The 21,330-nt window shown below is 38.5% G+C and overlaps 2 protein-coding genes across 5 annotated transcripts; both read left to right on the plus strand.

The window, feature by feature from the left end:
• The first annotated feature begins 1,285 nt into the window (after window positions 1–1,285).
• On the plus strand, window positions 1,286–5,590 carry LOC122074487 (heat shock 70 kDa protein, mitochondrial). The gene is made up of 6 exons (XM_042639332.1): window positions 1,286–1,502; window positions 2,663–2,739; window positions 2,876–2,954; window positions 3,042–3,608; window positions 3,689–4,309; window positions 4,732–5,590. Exons 1-6 carry the CDS (start codon window positions 1,440–1,442, stop codon window positions 5,347–5,349), a joined length of 2,025 nt encoding a protein of 674 aa, XP_042495266.1. The 5' UTR covers window positions 1,286–1,439; the 3' UTR covers window positions 5,350–5,590.
• Window positions 5,591–9,062: 3,472 nt separating this feature from the next.
• On the plus strand, window positions 9,063–21,092 carry LOC122073934 (rDNA transcriptional regulator pol5-like). Of its 4 annotated transcripts, none has more exons than XM_042638661.1 (9): window positions 9,063–9,183; window positions 9,385–9,983; window positions 11,054–11,179; window positions 11,276–11,473; window positions 13,357–13,584; window positions 13,679–14,800; window positions 14,938–15,228; window positions 17,088–17,532; window positions 19,887–21,092. In XM_042638661.1, the coding sequence occupies exons 2-9, from the start codon at window positions 9,411–9,413 to the stop codon at window positions 20,747–20,749; spliced, it is 3,846 nt and encodes a 1,281-aa protein (XP_042494595.1). In that variant the 5' UTR covers window positions 9,063–9,183; window positions 9,385–9,410; the 3' UTR covers window positions 20,750–21,092. The 4 variants fall into 4 exon arrangements, with proteins under 4 accessions (XP_042494595.1, XP_042494593.1, XP_042494596.1 ...); XM_042638659.1 differs by having other exon boundaries at window positions 9,067–9,183; window positions 9,349–9,983; XM_042638662.1 differs by having other exon boundaries at window positions 9,079–9,183; window positions 9,379–9,983.
• Window positions 21,093–21,330: the final 238 nt, after the last annotated feature.

Raw genomic sequence — 21,330 nt, forward strand, 5'->3', positions numbered from 1 at the left:
TTTTTTTTTTTTTTTTTTTTTGTAGAATAAGATATATATTGATATTTTTATCAATTATTGAATATAATTAAGTGCAAAGTCTTTTATAAATTATTGATAATTTTATAAATATATTAAAAACTTTAAATTCTAAAACAATTAAAGCAAGTTTAAGGCTTTAGTAGTGTATTAGTCCATTTAAGACCAGATTGTTCTGGTTAGTAGAAGCTCAATTCAAGCCTAGAACCCAATCAAACTCGATCAGTTGACACCCCTAGATTAGATTGTTAATATTCTAACAAAATACGGTTCTTAGTTCATACCAAACTCGAATAAGGTGGTTTTGATCTAAATATCGACTCGATTTTAAATCATGCTCTCTCAAATGAATGGTTAGAGCCATTTAAGACATTGTAAATTGATGCAGTCGTGGGCTAGAGTAGTTCAATGAATTTGCTAGAAAAAGGAGGACAGGATAAAAATATCTAAGAAAGGTAGAGATAAATTAAAGAACATGTGAGGAATGAAACGTTAGGCCTACAGGGGTATTTTTATTTGTTATCAAAAAGAAAAAATATATATTTTTATTAGATAAATTGGATTTTTTTTTGACAAAGAAAAAAAAATGCATCAAAATAAAGAGGTAAAGACATTGTCATCTGGGTTACATATGGACATAAAACATTTTCTAATCATAGGACTATAACATATATTGGCAAAAAAAACCACTTCATTCTTAGGCCTAAGCCAAAAAGAAAGGCTAAAGAGAATATTATAGACATCTAGTAAGAGAGAAACTACACTCTAAGGCCTTGAAGTGGTTGTAACATAAAAAAAAGGGAGTATGTAAGTCTTCATAATTGCTCCAAACTTCCTTGATATTCCATATCTTCAATTGTACCTGCTGCATTCCAATAAGTACACCCCTAGTTATTGTTTCAATGGAATCCTAGTTATTGTTTCAATGGAATTTTCAAATAATCAGTTGTGAAAGAGATACATTCGCATGAAAATCTTCTATCACTGCACCAATGCAATGAACATTGGGAGATTGGGAGCCCCTTAGGGTGCGTGTGTAGATATTCTTAACCGTTTGATACTCACCGCACCTCACCGCTCACCGCAGAGGATGTGGACGCGATACATTCCCATTTCTTGGATGTTGTTGGAGTAAAGAGTTTATGAAATAATAATAATAATAATAATAATAATAATAATAATAATAATAAAATTGAAGTCGTGGCAGGGCCTGTAATTACAATAAATATTAAGGATCATGAGACATTGTTGGTATGGAGTCTGTCAAGAACTCTAGAAAGCTCCGGAGACAAATCACACATTTATATACGAGCGGTGGCGCCGACCATTTCAGGAAGTCTGGAACCCTGCGGAAGCTCTGTTAGGGCACCGAAGCAAAAACCCTGAAAAGCCCAAAACCCTATACTGACTGGAGCTGAATTATGGCAACTTCGGTTCTTCTCCGATCTTTGAAGCGTTCTTCGTATTTTTCTGCGCAAAAATGTGTATGTCTTCCCTACTGTTTCTGTTCTTCATTCAGTATCTTATGCATTACGTAGCTTCGAATGGTTTAGTCTCCTAGATCTTGGTGTTTTTTTTAATGTTTTTAATGATTTTTCGTGGTTTGGATTCAAGTAGGCATGCTTTCTTGCTGTGAACGTTTATGTTGCTATTCTCACTCGTTGGTTTCCCACCATTTTTACTTGTCAATGATTGTGATGAAGGATTGACTTTGAAATAGGATTTACAGTATGGCTGATCATAGTTCGTTGGCTTGTATAGACAATAAAGTCGTCAACATTTACTATATATGTGTGATAATTTTCCGTTGAGTTGATGTTGCTTTGCTTCTCACCAACAATTTTTAGAATGCTGAACTGACAATTGAGTTACAGTAGTTGCTTGTTTGAACGTCAACTACTCAACTCCTTTGTTGGTCTATTGTAGCTTCATTACCTTTTACCATTTGCAGCCCCTCATGTTGATGAGAAGTATATGGGTTGAGTTGATGATTGGAAGTTGTCAAGCAGATTTTCTTGGGGGCAGAGAAACTGTGCTCCAATATTCTAGCCTGGAGACCTGATTTTAGGAGATGATTTTGGGTATTTAGTGGGCGAGCCTGTGGCACAACGGTTAAGTTGTACTATTGTAACATGTTGGTCACAGGTTCAAAACCTGGAAACAACCTCTTCTGCGAAGTAGGGGGTAAGGCGTACAACTTGCCCCTCCCAGACCCCGCAGTAGCAAGAGCCTCGCGCACTAGGTTGCTCTTTTTATTGTGAGTATTTAGTCGTCTAGTGTTTGAAGAAGGTTTCAAATGCTTCGTTGAAGAATTGTGGACCTTCCGTTTCAATTTTTGATTCGGAGATCGTGTTATTGTTGGGATATGGTTCAGAGAATGATGCTGGTTTTGCAACTGACTCATGATTCAGAGCCAGAGGAAGCAGATGCCTGATTATATGTCACACTGTCTACTTGTTTTGGATTGTATTGGAACTTATAATGATTGGAAGAAAGAAAGTGAGAGAAATTCGAGGGTTTCTATTTGGTGTATGTGCTGTTTGACTGGTTTCACTGTGAAATTCTAGGACTGTAGTTTGTTGTAGATTTTATGTTAAAGATTCATCACCATGAACTTGATTAAGGATGGTTAAACCTTGAGCAGCTTGCTGGTAATACAAAGGCATTGTGGGCTACGTCTTCACTGGGTCATAAATGGGCTAGCTTGGCCAGACCATTCAGGTACTTGTTAAAATTTTAAATATATATATATATATATATATACACACACACACACACACACACACACACATATTTGGCCACTTTTTATATCTTGTACTTCCTCTTTTTGTTGACAGTTGTATCTTTTCTATTTCAGCTCCAAGCCTGCTGGGAATGATGTGGTTGGTATTGACTTGGGTACAACCAACTCATGTGTTGCTGTTATGGAGGGGAAGGTTAGGTCTCCTGACCTCCTGATGATACATTTGGTTAAGTGGAACCTGTCTCTCTGTGAGTCTGATAACTAATTATGTTGTGTGCAGAATCCAAAAGTGATTGAGAACTCTGAAGGTTCTAGAACCACACCATCTGTTGTGGCATTCAACCCGAAGGGTGAATTACTTGTGGGAACTCCGGCCAAGCGTCAGGCTGTGACCAATCCAACAAACACGATTTTTGGGACCAAGCGTCTGATAGGAAGGCGTTTTGATGACCCCCTGACACAAAAAGAAATGAAGATGGTTCCATATAAGATAGTTAGGGGTCCTAATGGAGATGCATGGGTTGAAGCCAATGGGCAGCAGTATTCCCCCAGTCAGATTGGTGCATTCATTCTGAACAAGATGAAAGAAACTGCTGAATCTTACTTGGGAAAAACAGTCACCAAGGCTGTAATTACTGTTCCAGCCTATTTCAATGATGCTCAAAGACAGGCGACAAAGGATGCAGGGAGAATTTCTGGCCTTGATGTACAAAGAATTATTAATGAGCCAACCGCTGCTTCACTTTCCTATGGGTTAAATAACAAGGAAGGTCTTATCGCAGTCTTTGATCTTGGTGGCGGGACTTTTGATGTTTCCATCCTAGAAATCTCGAATGGTGTTTTTGAGGTTTGTAATTTTCTTCTCTTGATATTTTTTTGCTTCCACATTTTGCAAGGAATTCTCTCTTTTGTCACTGTTTCCTTCAGGTCAAAGCAACAAATGGAGACACATTCTTGGGTGGGGAGGATTTTGACAATGTCCTGTTAGAGTATTTAGTGAGCGAATTCAAAAGAACAGAAGGAATTGATCTCTCCAAGGATAGGCTTGCCCTGCAGAGGCTCAGGGAAGCAGCTGAGAAGGCTAAGATTGAACTCTCATCAACCACCCAGACTGAGATCAACTTGCCATTCATTACAGCCGACGCATCTGGTGCAAAACATTTGAACATAACTTTGACCAGGTCAAAGTTTGAGAGTTTGGTGAACCACTTGATTGAGAAGACCAAAGACCCTTGTAAGAATTGTTTGAAGGATGCTGGCATAAGCACAAAGGATGTTGATGAGGTTCTTCTTGTTGGAGGGATGACCCGTATTCCTAAAATACAAGAAGTAGTTGCAGGGATTTTCGGGAAGAGCCCAAGTAAAGGCGTAAATCCTGATGAGGCGGTGGCAATGGGTGCTGCTATTCAGGGTGGTATACTCCGGGGAGATGTCAAGGAGCTGCTGCTTTTGGATGTTACTCCTCTTTCTCTTGGAATTGAGACTCTTGGTGGTATCTTCAGCAAATTGATAAACAGAAACACAACTATTCCCACGAAAAAGAGCCAGGTTAGTTGTCGAGACTGAATTTAATTTACTCAATGGTATACGATATCATGCTTTTATTCAACTTTTAGCTGGATGTTTGTGCTAGTAAACTGCTTTAATACAAATTACTGTAGTCATTATCATATTTGGAGTGTCCTGTTCCTATGGTACTCAAAATAAACGGACACTATGATTGCAGATTCCTATATTCATCTAATCATATATTGGCCTCAAGTAACCCTGCAACCATGCAAGCCCACACTTATCAGGCCTGTCTTGGTGTATATGGCTATAAATTGTATTGGGCAATGTCATGGCTTCTCCACAAAAAATGGGAAATGATGTGCTCTCATGCATGAATTCAATGAATATGTTATCAAGGTCAAATGTCTTTATCACCAAATTTAGTACCCGACACTGATTGGTGACATCTTTTTTTCCAGGTGTTCTCAACAGCAGCGGACAATCAGACACAGGTGGGTGTCCGGGTACTACAAGGTGAGCGAGAAATGGCTGCTGACAACAAGCTCCTTGGTGAGTTTGAGCTTGTTGGTATTCCACCAGCTCCTAGAGGTGTGCCTCAGATTGAAGTCACATTTGATATCGATGCCAATGGTATCGTTACCGTCTCCGCAAAGGACAAAGCAACTGGGAAGGAACAACAGATTACAATCCGATCATCTGGTGGTCTCTCAGAAGATGAGATTGAGAAAATGGTTAAGGAGGCTGAGATGCATGCCCAGAAGGACCAGGATAGGAGAGCTTTGATTGACATAAAGAACAGTGCCGATTCCACCATTTACAACATAGAAAAGAACTTGGGTGAGTACAGGGACAAAATACCAGCAGCGGTTGCAACTGAAATTGAGTCTGCTGTGGCAGACTTGAGAACGGCAGCATCTGGTGATAACATTGATGTGATCAAGTCTAAGCTCGATGCTGCGAACAAGGCTCTCTCCAAGATTGGTCAGCATGTGTCTGGAAGCTCTGGTGGCCCTTCTGGTGGATCTCAAGGTGGCGATCAAACCCCTGAGGCAGAGTACGAGGAAGTAAAGAAGTAGATGTCTTGTTTTTTTATGGGCTTTTAGTTTTGTTTGGTTAGTTTTGTTGCTGAACCTTGTAGATATGATCACAAGGGAGGGAATTATATAGAGTACCAGATGTGATTTTTAGAAACTCAGCCAACCCGTATCTAGTAATCAAAATGTACCATAAATTTTACCAGCACTTAATCTGCAGAGTTTACTTGACATCTCAATGTATAAACATTCTGAAAGTAGCCAAAAGTCTTTTTCTCAGGCATGAAATTCTTCCTATTTACCACTCTGGAGAGAAAAATTTGTCATGACAAGAAATTCCCATTCCATCCCATCTACCTTGAAGATAACATTACTGATGTAGGGGATTTTTTAGACAACTAAGGTCCCCACAAGAGTGACTTAATTAGGGTAAGACAAACTTAAGGGGGATCTTGGGGTTAGGTTGGGATTTAGATATGCTCAGCAAAACGAGATTCAACATACAATAAATAAAGACAAATCAACATATAGCTATGAGCAATATCAATCTAAGCGGAAAAACACATAAAAACTTATTTAAGCTTCAAGTGGGGACATAAGGAACGGAACAAATGTTATGCGAATGTTAAGTTCAGTACAAATCAATCTAGACACCAAACAAGATATGCAAACAATCAATGTCCTTTAGCAGCCAACTAAAATAGAAAATCAGCAAGGGTTTTGGAAATATAACAGTAAAGGAAAAACTTAAAACAGTAGGTGAAATAGGCATAAATGAAGGGGCAAGGGCTGGTTTCAATGATAATGGGCTGCAAACATATAACAAGGGATTAATGGAGGTGGGGAGTTTAGTTTAATTACTTATCTGTCCATTGTCCAAATAGAGAAGAGAAGAAGAAATCAAAGTCTACCGAGATCAAGGATTGTTGTCCAGATTGAATGTTGTAAAAGAAAACCATCCGGAATTATTGCAGCTCTTGTTTGCTTGAAGGGAGAACAACATTTATTGATAATAGTACAGAAAACAAAGTGCAATAGCCAATCTTCGATTGCTTGAAGAAGAGGCAGCAATATCCTTAACAGTAGTGCAGAGAAACAATGGTGCTTTGATCGATCCTTGGCTGCTTGAGGGAAGAGCATCTGTCTTCAACAATAATACCAGAAAATTAGAGAGGCTACAATATTAAGACAGCCGAGAGAAAGAGGGAGGGGGAAAGAAAATCGAGAAAGAGAGGAATTCGAGAGAGAGAGAGAGAGAGAGAGAGAGAGAGAGGGAAATTGTAGGGGGTTGGGGAGTTTTCCAATTTGGACAAACTTTCGAAGTTCTCATTCTTTCATTCATTCCATCGTGGCCTAGGCCATTACACAAATATAAAACTTAGTTACTAAAAATAAAAAGAACCAATTGTAAAGTAAATAAAGACTTCCTAAAAACTAACAACTAATAAAGTAGTTTCTTAATTAATTAAAAGACTAACAAGGAAAAGAATATTCTAAAAATAAACTACTAAACTAATAACTAATGGAGCCCGTAAGATTTGCTGAAATTTAGAAAGAGAGAGGCATTCAATCCAGCAGTGGAAAGGCTGAATCGAGCCTCCTTTTCTTCTTCTTTCTATTCTTCCAGCCACAAAGATGGTTGTTTCTTCTTCTTCTTGCGTCTATACACCTTGTTGTCTCCATCAATTACCCCCACAGATTTTTATTGTTGTAGTTTCTGGCTCAGTTCGGACATGTAAAGCACATGTTAGAAATCACCTCCGGCCAGGAGGCTTCGATGCCTAAGTTAGGTTTTAGGTGAATGATTTAGGTTTCAGGTAAACGAAAAGGAAAGGAAGGTAGAGCTCTGAGTGTATTATCCATCTCACCTCCGAAATCCATCAAGTGTTCTTTATATAGAGATCGATGATTCTTTCTATTGGTTAGCCCATCACATTTGTTGTTGACATGGACCTCCTTGCCATTTGACTGGTCATCATCTAGGCTGAGGTGATCAATCTTGTAACGGTTAATTTAATCAGGGTCAATTTTATAATGGTTAATTTAACCATGGTCGACTTATCGTAAAATAATCATCTAAACCATGCTCGGTTAAGTTTGTTAGTCCTAATTAAGTCTGGAAACGATTATAGATGTCATTATCTTATGATCAAACCTTATGAGAAATATTAGTAGGTGGCCAGCATAAAAGGTGCCACCCAGTGCCCATCCAGTTGGTTCCACGATGTCCCACTAGTGGGGTCGAGGTCAGGATGTCAAGCACCCCCTAGGACCATCATGGATGAGAGTACTATAATGGTATATCAGTTTTCTTGTCGAAATCAGCAGCAAGCTCATGAGCTAGAGCTATATTTTCATGGATGAGCCTTTCCTTAGCCGATAGTTGCCATGAATAAAGACTATAAACTATCCATGTCCTTTACAATCCTGAAACACAGCGTGATGAACAGAGAGATCCAATATGTCCATTGCTTTATTGAACATTTTGAACTTGTACAATTTATACTCTCCTCAACCAATACTAATTAAACAAATTCCATAATACCAAAAAGTCCTCCCAATATGTTTCATAAACCGAATATGAAACCGGAATCAAAATTGTTTGATTTTGGTTACATAGATGTGTTTTTTTTTTTGGCATTCTATGTCTTAAACTGAATCAAATAATTGAAATTGAGCCCACGACGGTCACCGATTTTAGAAAAAATATTATTGAATGGGTTATTTGTATATAAACAAAGGAAAATGTGTCTCATCATATGTCAATTATATATAGCAATTATACGATAACACGATAAACTTTGAAGATCAATGTTTGGGGCGATCTCTTGGGGTTGAAGTAGGTATTAGATGGAAGATAGAGAATAAAGAGATCTGGAATGTTTCTAAGAGTATAGAAGATCTATTTTTTTATAAGGGGAGCACCAAATCCTTGGAGCTCATTACCCTTTCTGTTAGATGTCCATAATGTTTTGTTTAACACAATTTTTTCACTCATGCCTAATAATAATATGGTCCTCCTTGTGCAGTTTAGCCACAAGGAATATAAACAATAGGTTTTATATTAACCACGACATTAATGTTCTATCTTATCTTTTGTAATCAATGAAATTTTTATTTTCATAAAGATTAAGGAAAAAATACTGACCTATTGACCTTCTTAATGCAACTGTGTAATAAACGTGGCATATACATTGTTTCATATTTCTCTCTTTTCTTTTCTTCCTAATATAAGATTCATAACACTCCTTATTCTAACATGTATGATGCCTATATATAGACATGTGTTTTTAGTTCATAAAACATGTCTAATTTTTTTTATAATTAAAATATAAAAAGGAAAAATACTATGAAGGAGTGTGACCCTACACCTAGGCACATGGGAGCTAAATGATTAGCCCAGCCAACACCCCCCCCCCCCCAAAAAAAAAGAAATGTGAAATGATGTTTCTATGGATACCTCTTCCTACACTCTCATTGATCCTCAGGCACACATATGATCTATAATCTACACTTCTCCGGATAGAACACTTCCCCATAAAAAAGAAAAATTAAATTAAGATAAACTATTAACTACAATGTGTCATAAACTTGTTCATACGCGACTAACCTCCAACAATTCTTCCAAGCCCTAAAAACCGATCCGATTTCCGATTTCCGATTCTTGAAACCCGTGAGAAGTTCTTTCTCTGGCGTGGAAGATTCTACTTCACGCGGGCAGCGTGGGTAATCTTGAGTCCTGAGGTTTTACATGTCTTTAATCAGTTTATTTTCACGCTTCCCTGCTTCTTGCGGCGGGACTCCGTAACGAAGTTGGAGCAAACATCAACACACCTGTAGCTCTGTAACCCTAGCGGCTGCTTCCTCGTTTCTCAGGTACGCCTCTCCTTCTCCTCCCTTTCTACCCTATATTTCTTACTTATTAATGTCTTCTTTATATTTCTCTGCAATTCCTTTCCATCAATGGGAGCTTTAAATTTCTTCGAACTTCTCCTCTTCCTTTCCGCTTCTATAAGCTTACGTATTTCCTTGATTCTCTAGTACGCCTCTCCTGCTTTGTTTTGGATTAAGTTACAGGCCGGAACAAGGGAGTTACCACTCCCATGGCTGGTAAGAAGAGAGGTTCCGACTCTGTTGACGAATTCGAAGATCACATTGATGGTCTCACAGACAAACTTCATTCAAAGCCTACAAAAATTTCGAAAAATGAGGAAACTGAAGAACCCGCGACTGGCGGGATTGATTCTACGTCTTCCACACCTAGTTCAATCAAACCCATGGAGAGGAGGAAAAAAAGGAAATCAATGGATAAGGAGAGACACCGGGCTAATTCTGATTCTAGGGAGGTGCCAAAAGCTATTCGGGCGAGTGCAGATCTGACGGCTCATGAGACCCCAGCGACAGTTCCTTCTGCAAGTGGTGGACTTCCTGAATTCCATATTAATGTTTTTAAGGATCTTGCAGTTGCTGATTTGTCCATTAGAGAAGCAGCTGTTGAAGCATTGGTAACTGAGCTGCGGGAAGTTCAGAAGGCATTCAGGAAGCTTGGAAAGAAGGGAACGGATGAGAACTGCTTTAAGTTAGAGGCTGAAAAGGATGATGGTTTGAAAAACTGCGCCCCTTCTCTTAGATATGCCATCCGTCGGCTAATTCGTGGTATTTCTTCTTCGAGAGAGGTACAATTTTTTTGGTTAAATAAATCTTGCAGATGATTGTTTGCTGTACAGGGACTCCTACATTTGTTGATACTGTTTTTCTGTCACTGTAGAACTTTTCTCTATATCCTCCATCTATGTGAACATGTCCTTTTCTGTATTAGGAATGTGGGTGTGTTGCATCAATGTATTTCCTACTGATAATAGCGCCAATGAGAAAGCAGATTCATTGACTGAACAGGATGACTCTAGACTTTTGTATATAGCTCTTGATGATTGCTGATTCCCCTTTGTTCTCTAATATATTAGTTTCTGGTATATATAAACAACGAAGAATTCAACAAGAGCTTATGTGCTCGTAAAACAACACTAGAAAATGGTTTTGACTATGATATCACATGGTTTCATAAAATATGTACAATTTTCCTGATCTATTGTGTTTGGGTAAGTGTATCTATGCATAAAAACACATTACTATAAGTTTAATCTCTCAGATATTATTTATGTTTGGCTATGTTGGCATCTAATGGTACATCTGACTGTTTAAGTATTTTTCCTTTCAATACAGTACTAAAAGAATGCTATGTTTAGGCTGATAAATAAAATGTATGCAGCGGAAGTATTTTTATTTTTAGGGAATTCAAGAAAATATCTTGGATTTGGGACTTATTTTGTGGCTATGGTTCCGGTAGTGGAGAATGGATTTAGCAATAAAATAAGAAAAATGAAATAAAATGATGAGTCAAAAAAAAGGTCTGGAACTATATGAAAAAGCTATGATCAGTTTTATTCTTCTTTGTCTAAGGGTGTTATCTGTATAACTGGTAAATTACTTTTCCACTTCAAATGTTGTATCAGGACCTTTGATATTAATTTGCTATTTGTTGTTAGAGGGATGGAGTTCAGTCTTAAATGCCTTCTTTTGTGCTTATTGGAGTTTACTTCAGCATTTTAGACAATATTGTGCAATTTTTGAAATATTTTTCTTTGTTTCTTGTTGGCTGAATCATTGTCATAGGGAGGCTACTGTCTATACATTGTTGTAATCTAATATGTGGAATTTCTATGCAATCTGTTATTTGTTTATGCAGTGTGCAAGACAAGGATTTGCATTAGGTTTGACTATTTTAGTTGGATCAATTCCATGCATGAAAGTGGATTCAGTGATGAAACTAATAGTTGAGTTATTGGAGGTCTCTTCTTCGATGAAGGGTCAGGTAGGCAAAAAAAAATCTTTATACTTGAGCAAGTCTTGATTAGGTTGCTGTTCCCTGAATGTGATATTGTTCAGTTTCTTCTACATGACATTGCAGGAAGCAAGGGATTGTCTTTTGGGTCGCCTCTTTGCTTATAGTGCTTTGGCTCGATCTGGACGAATAGCTGAAGAGTTGAACTCTGATAAAAATACACCTCTTGTGAAGGAATTCACCAATACTGTTATCTCACTTGCTTCTAAGAAACGGTACTTGCAAGAACCAGCTGCATCAGTTATTTTGGATTTGATTGAACAGGTACTTCCACCATCTCTTTATTGATGAAATGTAGCTCTTTTTTTTGGCTATTTTTTCTTTGTTATATTCCTATTGGGAAACACCCTCTCCGCAAAGCAGGGGTAAGGCTTGCGTACATAATGACCCTCCCCTGACCCAGCAGTGGCGAGAGCCTCGTGCACTGTGTACACTCTTTTTTATCTCCATAGCACACTGTGCTGCCACTAAGTCTCTCTCTCTCTCTCCCCCTCCCCCTTTGTTGTGTGTGACTGGTTCTAAGTGGGCCCACAAGTCTTGGGATTTGTTTTTGGTAGGTTTACTCAGTTTTTAGTTCCTGTGGCTGGGGTACAGAGGTTATACTGTGTTATTATTGATTCAGATTCTGTTTTTTCAATTTTGAATGGCCGCGCAAGGTAAGTTGGCCACTCTAGTTTAAGAGTGATCCAAGAATAGTCATCAAATGGTTTCTATTATCTATCTTATTTATTTTAAAATGGGTCGATTATTATTTGTTGTTTCTAAATTTCGGTCTGTTAAAAGGGGATTGCTTGTACTGGAGTATTCAGTTTTGGGGAGAAATGTAAGAAAAAGAGTGGAGTAGAGAATTGTTTTCTTTTTTGGTCCCATGGTGGAAACCGTTTGCTGTTGGGATCTTTATTTGGATGGTGACTGCCTTCTTCTTGATCTTCTTTGATTGTGAGTGTCAGTGTTTCTGGAGCTGTCTCTTGGTTATTTTTGCAACTCGGATTGGATATTCTTGCTCTTTGTATCTAATCTCTTTTCCTGATGAATGACGATCTGCTGTTTTGTGTTTTTCTACTTATCTAGAAGTTAAACTTCAAATTTTCAAAGAAATTTAATTCTTTATGAAGATTCATTCTTAGATTCTCAGATTACAGCAGTTATATATATATATATATATATGTTTATTGGTGACCTTTATATTTAGAGACTACTTGTTAAAGGTGATCAGATTGGGTCTGCTGTGACGTAGCCCTCTGAACCTATGCTACATCAACAGTCCTTATTTTTGGATTCCAAATCCCAAAACACTAATATGTAATTAATGGGGTTAGCCTGACATCAATTGTCTTAACCCTTGAGAAAAATTATAATTAATTGCTTGACAATAGTTTGTGCGTAACCCATCTTTATGGGTTGAATGACAACCGTATGGTGATAACATGATGACGGTAGAACTGGCTTTTAATTCTTACTTGTATTTCCTCTGTTTGCACTCTTTATTCATTCGATTCTTGTTTTATGGAAAAATTTTCAACTTCTTGCCTATTTCATTATTGAAAATAACTAGGCGAGAGAAAAAACTCAATCCAAACATCTTCAAACATAAAATAGTATATATGTAAGTTATTGCATGCTCTCTTTCTACTTCAATCCCTTGTCACTGCTGCATCTGCCATCTATGTATTTCTCTTTTTGGTGCCAATGAGAGCGAGCATGTGCCACGTGACCAGGCAGCGATCTGCCCTTCTTTATTTATTTTTAAAGTTTTGCTTTCAGTAATATCAGATACCTTGCCCCCAATGATGCTGCCCCGCAAAATGTTCATTCATCTGGTTGAATAGAACACTGTATGCGGCATTCCTTTTTTTATTTAGCTGTAGGCACCCCCTTGACTTCCTATTCTCTCCTCTTTTTCTCTTCCCCCCCCCCCCCCCCTAAAAAAAATAATAAATAACTAATCTAATGTGCTGGAAAGCCATTCCATTTTATCTATGTTTGTGTTGCCTCTTCTCTTTGTTATAGAACATGCACTTCATTGGTAAAACAACATCAATCGTTGATTGTTTATAACTTTTTACTCTGTAGTTTTACACATTGTTGCTCGTTAATTTGGTTGATCTGGACATCTAGAACTAATGGTGTTTCTTCTAATCTTGCAGTTGCCTGCAGAAGCATTATTGAGTCATGTTGTTGAAGCGCCAGGCCTAAATAAGTGGTTTGAAGGAGCAGTTGAAGTTGGAAATCCAGATGCATTGCTGTTGGCCCTGAAGTTGCGAGAACAGGTTTCTGTGGATAGCAAAAAGTTCTACAAACTTCTTCCTTATCCTTTCAGTGCTAATGAGCTGTTCACCGCTGAACATTTATCCTCCCTTACTACTTGCTTTAAGGTAATCTTCAAATCTTATTTTCCCTGCAGGTTTTTTGTGGGGAAATAATATTGAAAGTGTTCTCTAAATCCTGTCCCTGCTTGATATGTTGCAGGAGTCGACTTTCTGCCAGCCCCGAATTCACAGTATCTGGCCTGTTTTAGTAAATATGCTCTTACCAGACACAGCTTCACAAGAAGAGGATGCAGCATTAGGTTTAAGTTCTACTAAGAAGCACAAAAGAAGTCGCAAGTGTAACTCTTCAGAAGAAGACATTGTGAAAAATCTCCGCTGTTTCTGCGAAGTTGTCATTGAAGGATCGCTTCTTCAGTCATCTCATGATCGTAAACACTTGGCCTTGGATGTTCTGCTTCTCCTCCTTCCAAGGTTGCCTGCATCATGTGTGCAGATTGTACTATCGCACAAGCTTGTCCACTGTGTGATGGATATCCTTTCAACCAAGGACTCCTGGCTATACAAAGTGGCACAGCATTTTGTCAAAGAACTATCAGATTTGGTTAGACATGATGACGATAAACGAGTTGCAGTCATTGTAGCCCTACAGAAACACAGTGGTGGGAGATTTGATTGCATCACGCGGACAAAAACTGTTAGAGATTTGGTTGCAGAGTTTAAAACTGGATCAGGTTGCATGTTATTTGTTCAAAATTTAATGAACATGTTTGTTGATGAAATCCCTGCTGCGGATGAACCATCAGATCAGAGCCAGACAACAGATGACAACTCAGAAGTGGGTTCATTGGAAGATAAGGAATCTCTGGGAACTTTGGGAACCCCTGATCATTTGAAAAGTTGGGTGATAGACGCCCTTCCTCGTGTTTTGAAATATCTGAAACTGGAACCAGAGACAAAGTTTCGAGTGCAGAAGGAAATAATGAAATTTCTAGCTGTTCAGGGACTCTTCTCTGCTTCTCTTGGCACTGAAGTGACTTCATTTGAGCTACAGGAGAAGTTCAGATGGCCAAAAGCAGCCACATCGAGTTCACTCTGCCAAATGTGCATTGAACAGCTCCAGTTATTATTGGCAAATGCTCAGAAAGAGGGATTTCCATCTGTGCCAACATGCCTTGAGCCAAATGATCTTGGCTCTTATTTTGTGCGATTCCTCAATACTCTTTGCAACATACCTTCGGTTTCACTCTTTAGGTCCTTAAGTGATGAGGATGGGAAAGCATTCAAGAAATTACAAGCCATGGAAACTCGGCTTGCTCGGGAGGTACTTTATTCTGTTCTGCATGACATGCTTACACTTGATCTTTGGTTTTTGACACAAGTTTTCGCCTTAGTTACTGGTCTATTTATTGTTTAAACCATTTAAGAGGTTCTCTTTTGGAACTATTATGATTGTTGCAGGAAAGGAATAATGGACCAGGTTCTGCTGCAAATAAATTACATGCACTGCGGTATTTGCTTATTCAGTTGTTGCTGCAAATTCTCCTTAGGCCGGGGGAATTTTCAGAAGCTGCCTCTGAAGTTATTATATGTTGCAAGAAAGCATTTGGCACTGTTGATCTTCTTGACTCATCGGGAGAAGAAGATGAATCAGATAGTGGTGGGATGCCAGAGTTGATGGATGTCCTCCTTGACACATTGCTCTCTTTATTGCCTCAGTCCTCAGCTCCTATGCGGTCTGCTGTTGAGCAGGTGAGTGATATAACATTATCAGCCACATCTTTATTGATTCTTGATCCCATCAGCTTTTAAGAAGGTTATACGTTGCCTCTGGTTGGTATGCGAAAAGAAGATTTAATGGGGTTCTAAATCACTTACTGTTTAGGAATTCAGAAATCTGTTAGAAAACCATAATCACAGGGGCTAGGAACAAAAACCCAGATTTAAGAAAGGAAAAAAAAAAAATCAGAACATTACTAGGTCTGATAGGGGCAGATGTAAGGTCGAGTGTACTTCTCCCTTGGGAGAACAAGATATCAAAATATAAATACAATCCCATGGTTAGATTTAAAGATATTGAAATTTCCTATTGTAAGAAGGAAACTTGTAAACCCGGCTGGAATAAGAATTCGATATCAGGGAATTGGATGCACAAAACAGTGACTATGCCGTTTATCTGGTTTTACAAGTAAGCAGTAGTATAACTTCAACCATAATGGCAGCAATCAGATCTAGAAATCTGGTCCAAAAAATTAGGAATCAATGAAGTATACTTCATGTAGGACTCTTAAAATTAAGTGGAGAAAACAGGGGTTTTGAAAACTGATCTGAAAGTGAACTATAAAGCAGAAAACAGAGTAGAATAAGATAGGCAGAAACTTCAGTAACAAATCAGTAATTGGGATAGCAAAACAGAATTAAAAGAACTAAGACAGTAGTCATGCGCAGTAGAAAAGGAAAGTTTCAAATAACTTACTTGATTGATGGAAGAAGAAGAAGATAAAGATAAGAGAATATATGTGATTCAGGACTCCCACCTGAATCCAGGCCAGGCTTCACACCAAAGTCCACCCTTGCAATCTAACCAACCTTTACTGCATATCACAGAGCATCTCACAGTATTTCTGCTCTGAATCTCACAGAAAAAAAAAAAAAAAAGATGACAAAGCATCAATATTCATCGGTGGGGGGGGGGGGGGTGAGCCCCACCCTTTATATATTTTATAAGCTGACCAGAAATGAAGAAAATAAACAAACCAGATTGACTGAAACTCCCCTGCCGCAGGCTGTTTGGAGAGTTCCTAATTGACTCAAAGACTTGTTTAATTACATAATATAGACCAACTAAAAAAAAAAAGGAATCTTCTCTCTATCGTAAACTTAAGAAGGGAGGACTCCTAGATTGAATCCAGAATCCAAGTTTTCAACTGAAACCTGTAGAAACAGGGTCCAAACTTGGACCAAACCAGTATCGACCCTTGGTTTCGTTTCGGTTAATGTCAAAACTGATATGTCTTGGTTGACACTTAAAATCTTGCTCTTGGTTGACGATTGCTTGAATTTGATCCTCCGTACTTGTTCAATGCTTGAAAGATGAAATTCAAACTTGACTTGTTCAATGCTTGAAAGATGAAATTCAAACTTGAGGTAGAGAATAATATTATTGCATCATTTAACAAATAAGAGTAGTATTCCCAAGAACCATCACAGTACCATATTTAGATCAGCACCAAAACAAATGGCAATATACCAAATGCCAACGCGCAGGTCCTCCAATCTTATTGTTGGAATGGTGATCAAACTGTTCAGAACAGTTACTTGAATGTTAGGCCTAAGACCTTATATGTTATGATATTCATGCTCCTAATTATTACTCATTATGTAGGCCCAGTAAAATAGCCCATTACAAGAAAAAACCCATTGAACTGTAAGCCTAAAATATGTATAATCCCATCCGTGTTTCTAATTTTATTAAATAAGCCCTTTTCTGTGATTTTCCTGTATTGAGTTTCCGTATGGATTAACATGGGGCCATATGCAGCAGAACCTTGTGCTGACCTTTTATCATGTGTCGACTTTGGAACTCTACTTACTGTTGCTTGGGTTTGTAGGTTTTCAAGCATTTCTGCAATGATGTTACTGATACTGGACTGACTCGCATGTTGCGGGTGATAAAGAAAGATCTGAAACCAGCCCGTCATCAACCTGTGGACAGCAAAGATGATGATGACGAAGATGATGAAGATCTTCTTGGGATTGAAGAAGCTGAGGAAACTGATGAAGCCGAGGAAGTGGAGACTGGTGATAGTGATGATGAAGCAGGTGACTCTGAAGCAATGGGTGAAGTTGAGGCAGATGGAGAAGAACTTACTGGAGCTTCTGATGATTCTGATGGAGGAATGGATGACGATGCAATGTTCCGCATGGATTCCTATCTTGCCCAGATTTTCAAGGAGAAGAAGAACCAGGCTGGAGGCGAAACTGCGCAGTCACAACTTGTACTGTTCAAGCTTCGTGTCCTTTCACTGCTTGAATTATATCTTCATGAAAACCCAGGCAAGTAATCATTATTTGAAGTTTCCATAATTAGAGATACTTTCAGGTGTTGGACTTATGGATTGTTGAACGTACCAGTATGAAGGCCAATAAATATGTGTTGAACAAACCATTTCCTAGGATGTCCTTATTCAGAAGACAGTTAATTGCATGATTCAACTCCTGACTTGTAACATATTTCCTAGGTTGCTACAATCTTCATCCTCTCACCCCTCATAGCAGCACCCCTGATCCCCTCCAACCCTGGGGCAAGTCGTTGTTTGCATGATAGATGGTAACACTGGGCTGTTGTATTGCATTGAACCTTGCTAGTTCCTTATGTATGGCAGCAGTTATTTCTGTATATTATGTTGTATTATAGGGGCACGCTTGGTTCAACGGTAAGGTACGAATGTTGCGACCTAGTGGCCAAGCGGTCGAAACAGCCTCTCGACATTCTCGGGGTTAGGCTGCGTAGTTCTCGCCCCCAATACCTCACACATGCGGGAGCCTCGTGCACCTGTTATGCCATATTGTTTTATACAATCCTGGGTCCCATTCATAACCTCTAGCTATTTCAGTCCAAATATCTCAAGGTATCTTTTCCTTACATTAATGGGGTTCTAAACAAGGTTATTAAACTCGGAATCGAGATCTGGAATCGGCTGGAGGGAATTGGCCTGACTTGGGCTTGGTCAATTCAACCGATCCGATTCTGATTCTGGAAATCAGAATCACAAGGATGGAACTATTAACCAGCCAACAGAGATATTTGATATCTCAGTGGAAATAAGTCTGATCAGGTCAATGTTCTGGTCAAGGTCAAGTTTAGCAAGCAGAATATCTTAATAAATTTAAAAACAATCCAAGGGCTGGGTTCAGAGTTATCAGGGTTTCCTGCTAGGGTTGGATAGTAGTTCACAGATTCGATAGGCAGAAAATTTCGAATTCAAAAGCGGATCTTTTAAGATGGAGTCCACAAATCAGAATTGATTTAATAGAAACTTAACTGATAACAGAAACAAAAAAACAATTCCAGAAACTAAGAATCCTTGTTGAAGCAGGATTTCAGAAATTGATGACTGGGAAGATCGATTTTGAATTCAGGAACTGAAATAGAACTTGAATTGAACTCAGGAGAAGAGATAACTGCTAGGATGTGATCAGTGCAAAACAGAATTAAGCTAGTTGAAGACTAAGTTTACACAGGAATTGAAGAGGATAGCAATACTGTCCTGATTAATTGAATAGGAGAAACTAAAAGAAGATAAGAAGAAGAAAATTGATTCAGGAGTCCCACCTGAATCACAGACTTGGCTGTACATCGAAGCCTTCCTTGGATTCCCACCAAGTTTTTCTGGCAACCCACCAGACCTTCCTGCATATCACAGGAAACTATGATCTGAATCTTGCAGAACCTATAAACCAAAAGCTTCTTAATCAAAATCATTGGAAATGTGTTAAGAATTAAACCTGATTGGTTCATGAATAAAACAAACTGACAAAGAAATCTCCTCCCATCGACCAGCCTCCCTGGAGTTTAAACTAACTAGGACACTTAATATAGTAACCAAATCTGTGAAGGAAACTCCCAGCTGTAGGCTGTATTTGGGGTTTTGGGGTTCCTAAACAGAATAGGTGAATGAAAAATAACAACTATGACTGGACTAATAGAGTCCGTAATCCAGCCACACTGATAACAATTTTTTTTTAAAAAAAGAAAAGACTCGAAAAAGAACACCCACAACTAGATTGAGCTACACTTTCATTTCATTTCTATTGAACTTCACCTCCACAATTTAAGGTTTTGTTTTGATTTTTGGAATGCTTTAAAACCCAACCTGGAGACAGACCTACGAAGGGTATTTGGGTTGAATTTCACCAGTTTGACCTGGCCAGTTGATCATAGATAAACTGGTGCGCATATTCAATTTCCCGTAAGTTATGGAATTCAAGTGTATCTTTTTTGTGGGGGAGGGTTAAGAATGGTATGTTATAGTTAGTACTAGTAATTGCTTATATCTTTCTTATCAAATGTATATTTTAGTTTCTGATCAAGAGATTTTCTAAAGTTTGAAACTAAATAATTACCTACATATTGGAACCTGAAGATGTGATGGCCTATTTTTAAGGAACAACTTCTCCAATAAATGTCAAATTCTTATTGCCTACTGGCCAACATATTGTACTTTCCTTCCCCCTCCACCCCCCGCCCCCAAAAAAAAAGTCATTTGCCCCACTAATACCATGACCATCTGGGTTGGAAGGTTCACAAGAGAGGAAAAAAATTGTATTTAGGAAGAAAATTTTGTCCCCCCTCTGTTGTGCCTCCTAGTTATTTACAATTTTACATCCATGTTTTTTCTGTCATGCAGGTAAGCCACAGGTTTTCACCGTGTTTACATACCTGATACATGCATTTGTAAATCCTCATACTACAGAAGGTAGCGAACAACTTGAACAGCGTATTTGGGGAATCTTACAGAAGAAAATATTTAAGGGTAAGGAGTACCCTAAGGGTGAACATATTCAACAGTCAAACCTTGAGTCTTTGTTGGAGAAAAGCTTGAAGTGGGCCTCAAAACCATTCAAGAGAAAGAGGTTTGCTGCAAATCCATCAAAGAAAAAACAGTCAGTCAGCTTGGCCCGGCACAAAATGATTGTTTCTCTTGCAAAGAGTTCAACATTTTGGATTTTGAAGATTATTCATGCACAAGATCTATCTGAATTGAAACTGCAGAAGGTTTTGGACATCTTCCAGCATGTGTTATTGGGCTACTTTGATAGTAAGAAATCTCAGTTAAAATCCGACTTTGTGAAAGAAGTTTTCCGGCGCCAGCCTTGGATTGGACATCAGCTTTTTAGCTTCCTATTGGAGAAGTGTGGTAATGCCAAGTCCGAATTTCGGCGAGTCGAAGGACTTGATCTAATTGAAGAAGTACTGAAGTCATCGGTTTCTGGAATGGAAAATAAAGACGAAAAGTATGTGTTAAGTAGGAAATTCTTGAAGGCGCATATGGTTTCCTTATGTGACCTGTTGGAGAAACTACTGATGAAAATGCCAGAAAAACAATCAAGGCGGGCTGGAGTGCGTCGATTCTGTGGTCAGGTTTTGAATTCAGTGTTGAAGCTTCACTTGAAAAAATCATTTATAGGATCTCTGACTCCGGATGCATATGCTGCCTGTGAATCTCAACTAGGTGATACCTTTCTTCCTTTCAAGTCACGGGAACAGTGATGTCTTGGTGTCTCACAGGAAGCCTCCTACGCCATTGTGGAGGCTGTAGTTTAGCATTCTTAATCTTGGCCCTTCTAAGAGCATAAAGCGGCGTAGATGCATGTATAATTTAATTAAAAAAAATCTTGTTATCTCTCTAATTGCTGAAGCTGTCTGGGTTTTTGGTTGTTCCTGACATATAAGTTGTTGCAGTTTGTCTTAAGAGTTGGTGTACAACATGTTTCTTCTCTCTTTGAACTTTAGACCCAATTTTATTTAGGGTTAGTGTTTGTTTCAAGGTTGCAAGGAAAGGCTTCTTACATGACTGAATATCAGGCAAGTTTTGGCCTAAATGTTTTTTCAAGATGTTAGTGTAATGCTTGGTAAAATGTTTAAGAGTTTAACTTTGCAGTCTTTGCCTTTGCTGATAAGTGATACAGAATTTTTTTCTTTGTGAGAAAGTGAAATACAGAATTTGAGAACATTGTTAAACCACATGGCTCAATGGAATCTTGAACTTGATGCGGAGCTTACTTAGGGATGTCAATTTGGAGGCAAAACTGAAGCCCGGCCTTAAAAACCAAAACCGGAGCAACCGAATC

The sequence above is a fragment of the Macadamia integrifolia genome, chromosome 3 (genome assembly GCF_013358625.1).
Source record: "Macadamia integrifolia cultivar HAES 741 chromosome 3, SCU_Mint_v3, whole genome shotgun sequence".
In the NCBI taxonomy this organism is placed as follows: Eukaryota; Viridiplantae; Streptophyta; class Magnoliopsida; order Proteales; family Proteaceae; genus Macadamia; species Macadamia integrifolia.

Coding starts and splice junctions, on each gene's coding strand:
- LOC122074487 (XM_042639332.1), top strand. CDS start 1,440: ATGGCAACTTCGGTTCTTCTCCGATCTTTGAAGCGTTCTTCGTATTTT. Junction 1,503..2,662: donor ATTTTTCTGCGCAAAAATGT/GTATGTCTTCCC, acceptor AACCTTGAGCAG/CTTGCTGGTAATACAAAGGC. Junction 4,310..4,731: donor TTCCCACGAAAAAGAGCCAG/GTTAGTTGTCGA, acceptor CTTTTTTTCCAG/GTGTTCTCAACAGCAGCGGA.
- LOC122073934 (XM_042638661.1), top strand. CDS start 9,411: ATGGCTGGTAAGAAGAGAGGTTCCGACTCTGTTGACGAATTCGAAGAT. Junction 11,180..11,275: donor CTTCTTCGATGAAGGGTCAG/GTAGGCAAAAAA, acceptor ATGACATTGCAG/GAAGCAAGGGATTGTCTTTT. Junction 13,585..13,678: donor CCCTTACTACTTGCTTTAAG/GTAATCTTCAAA, acceptor GATATGTTGCAG/GAGTCGACTTTCTGCCAGCC.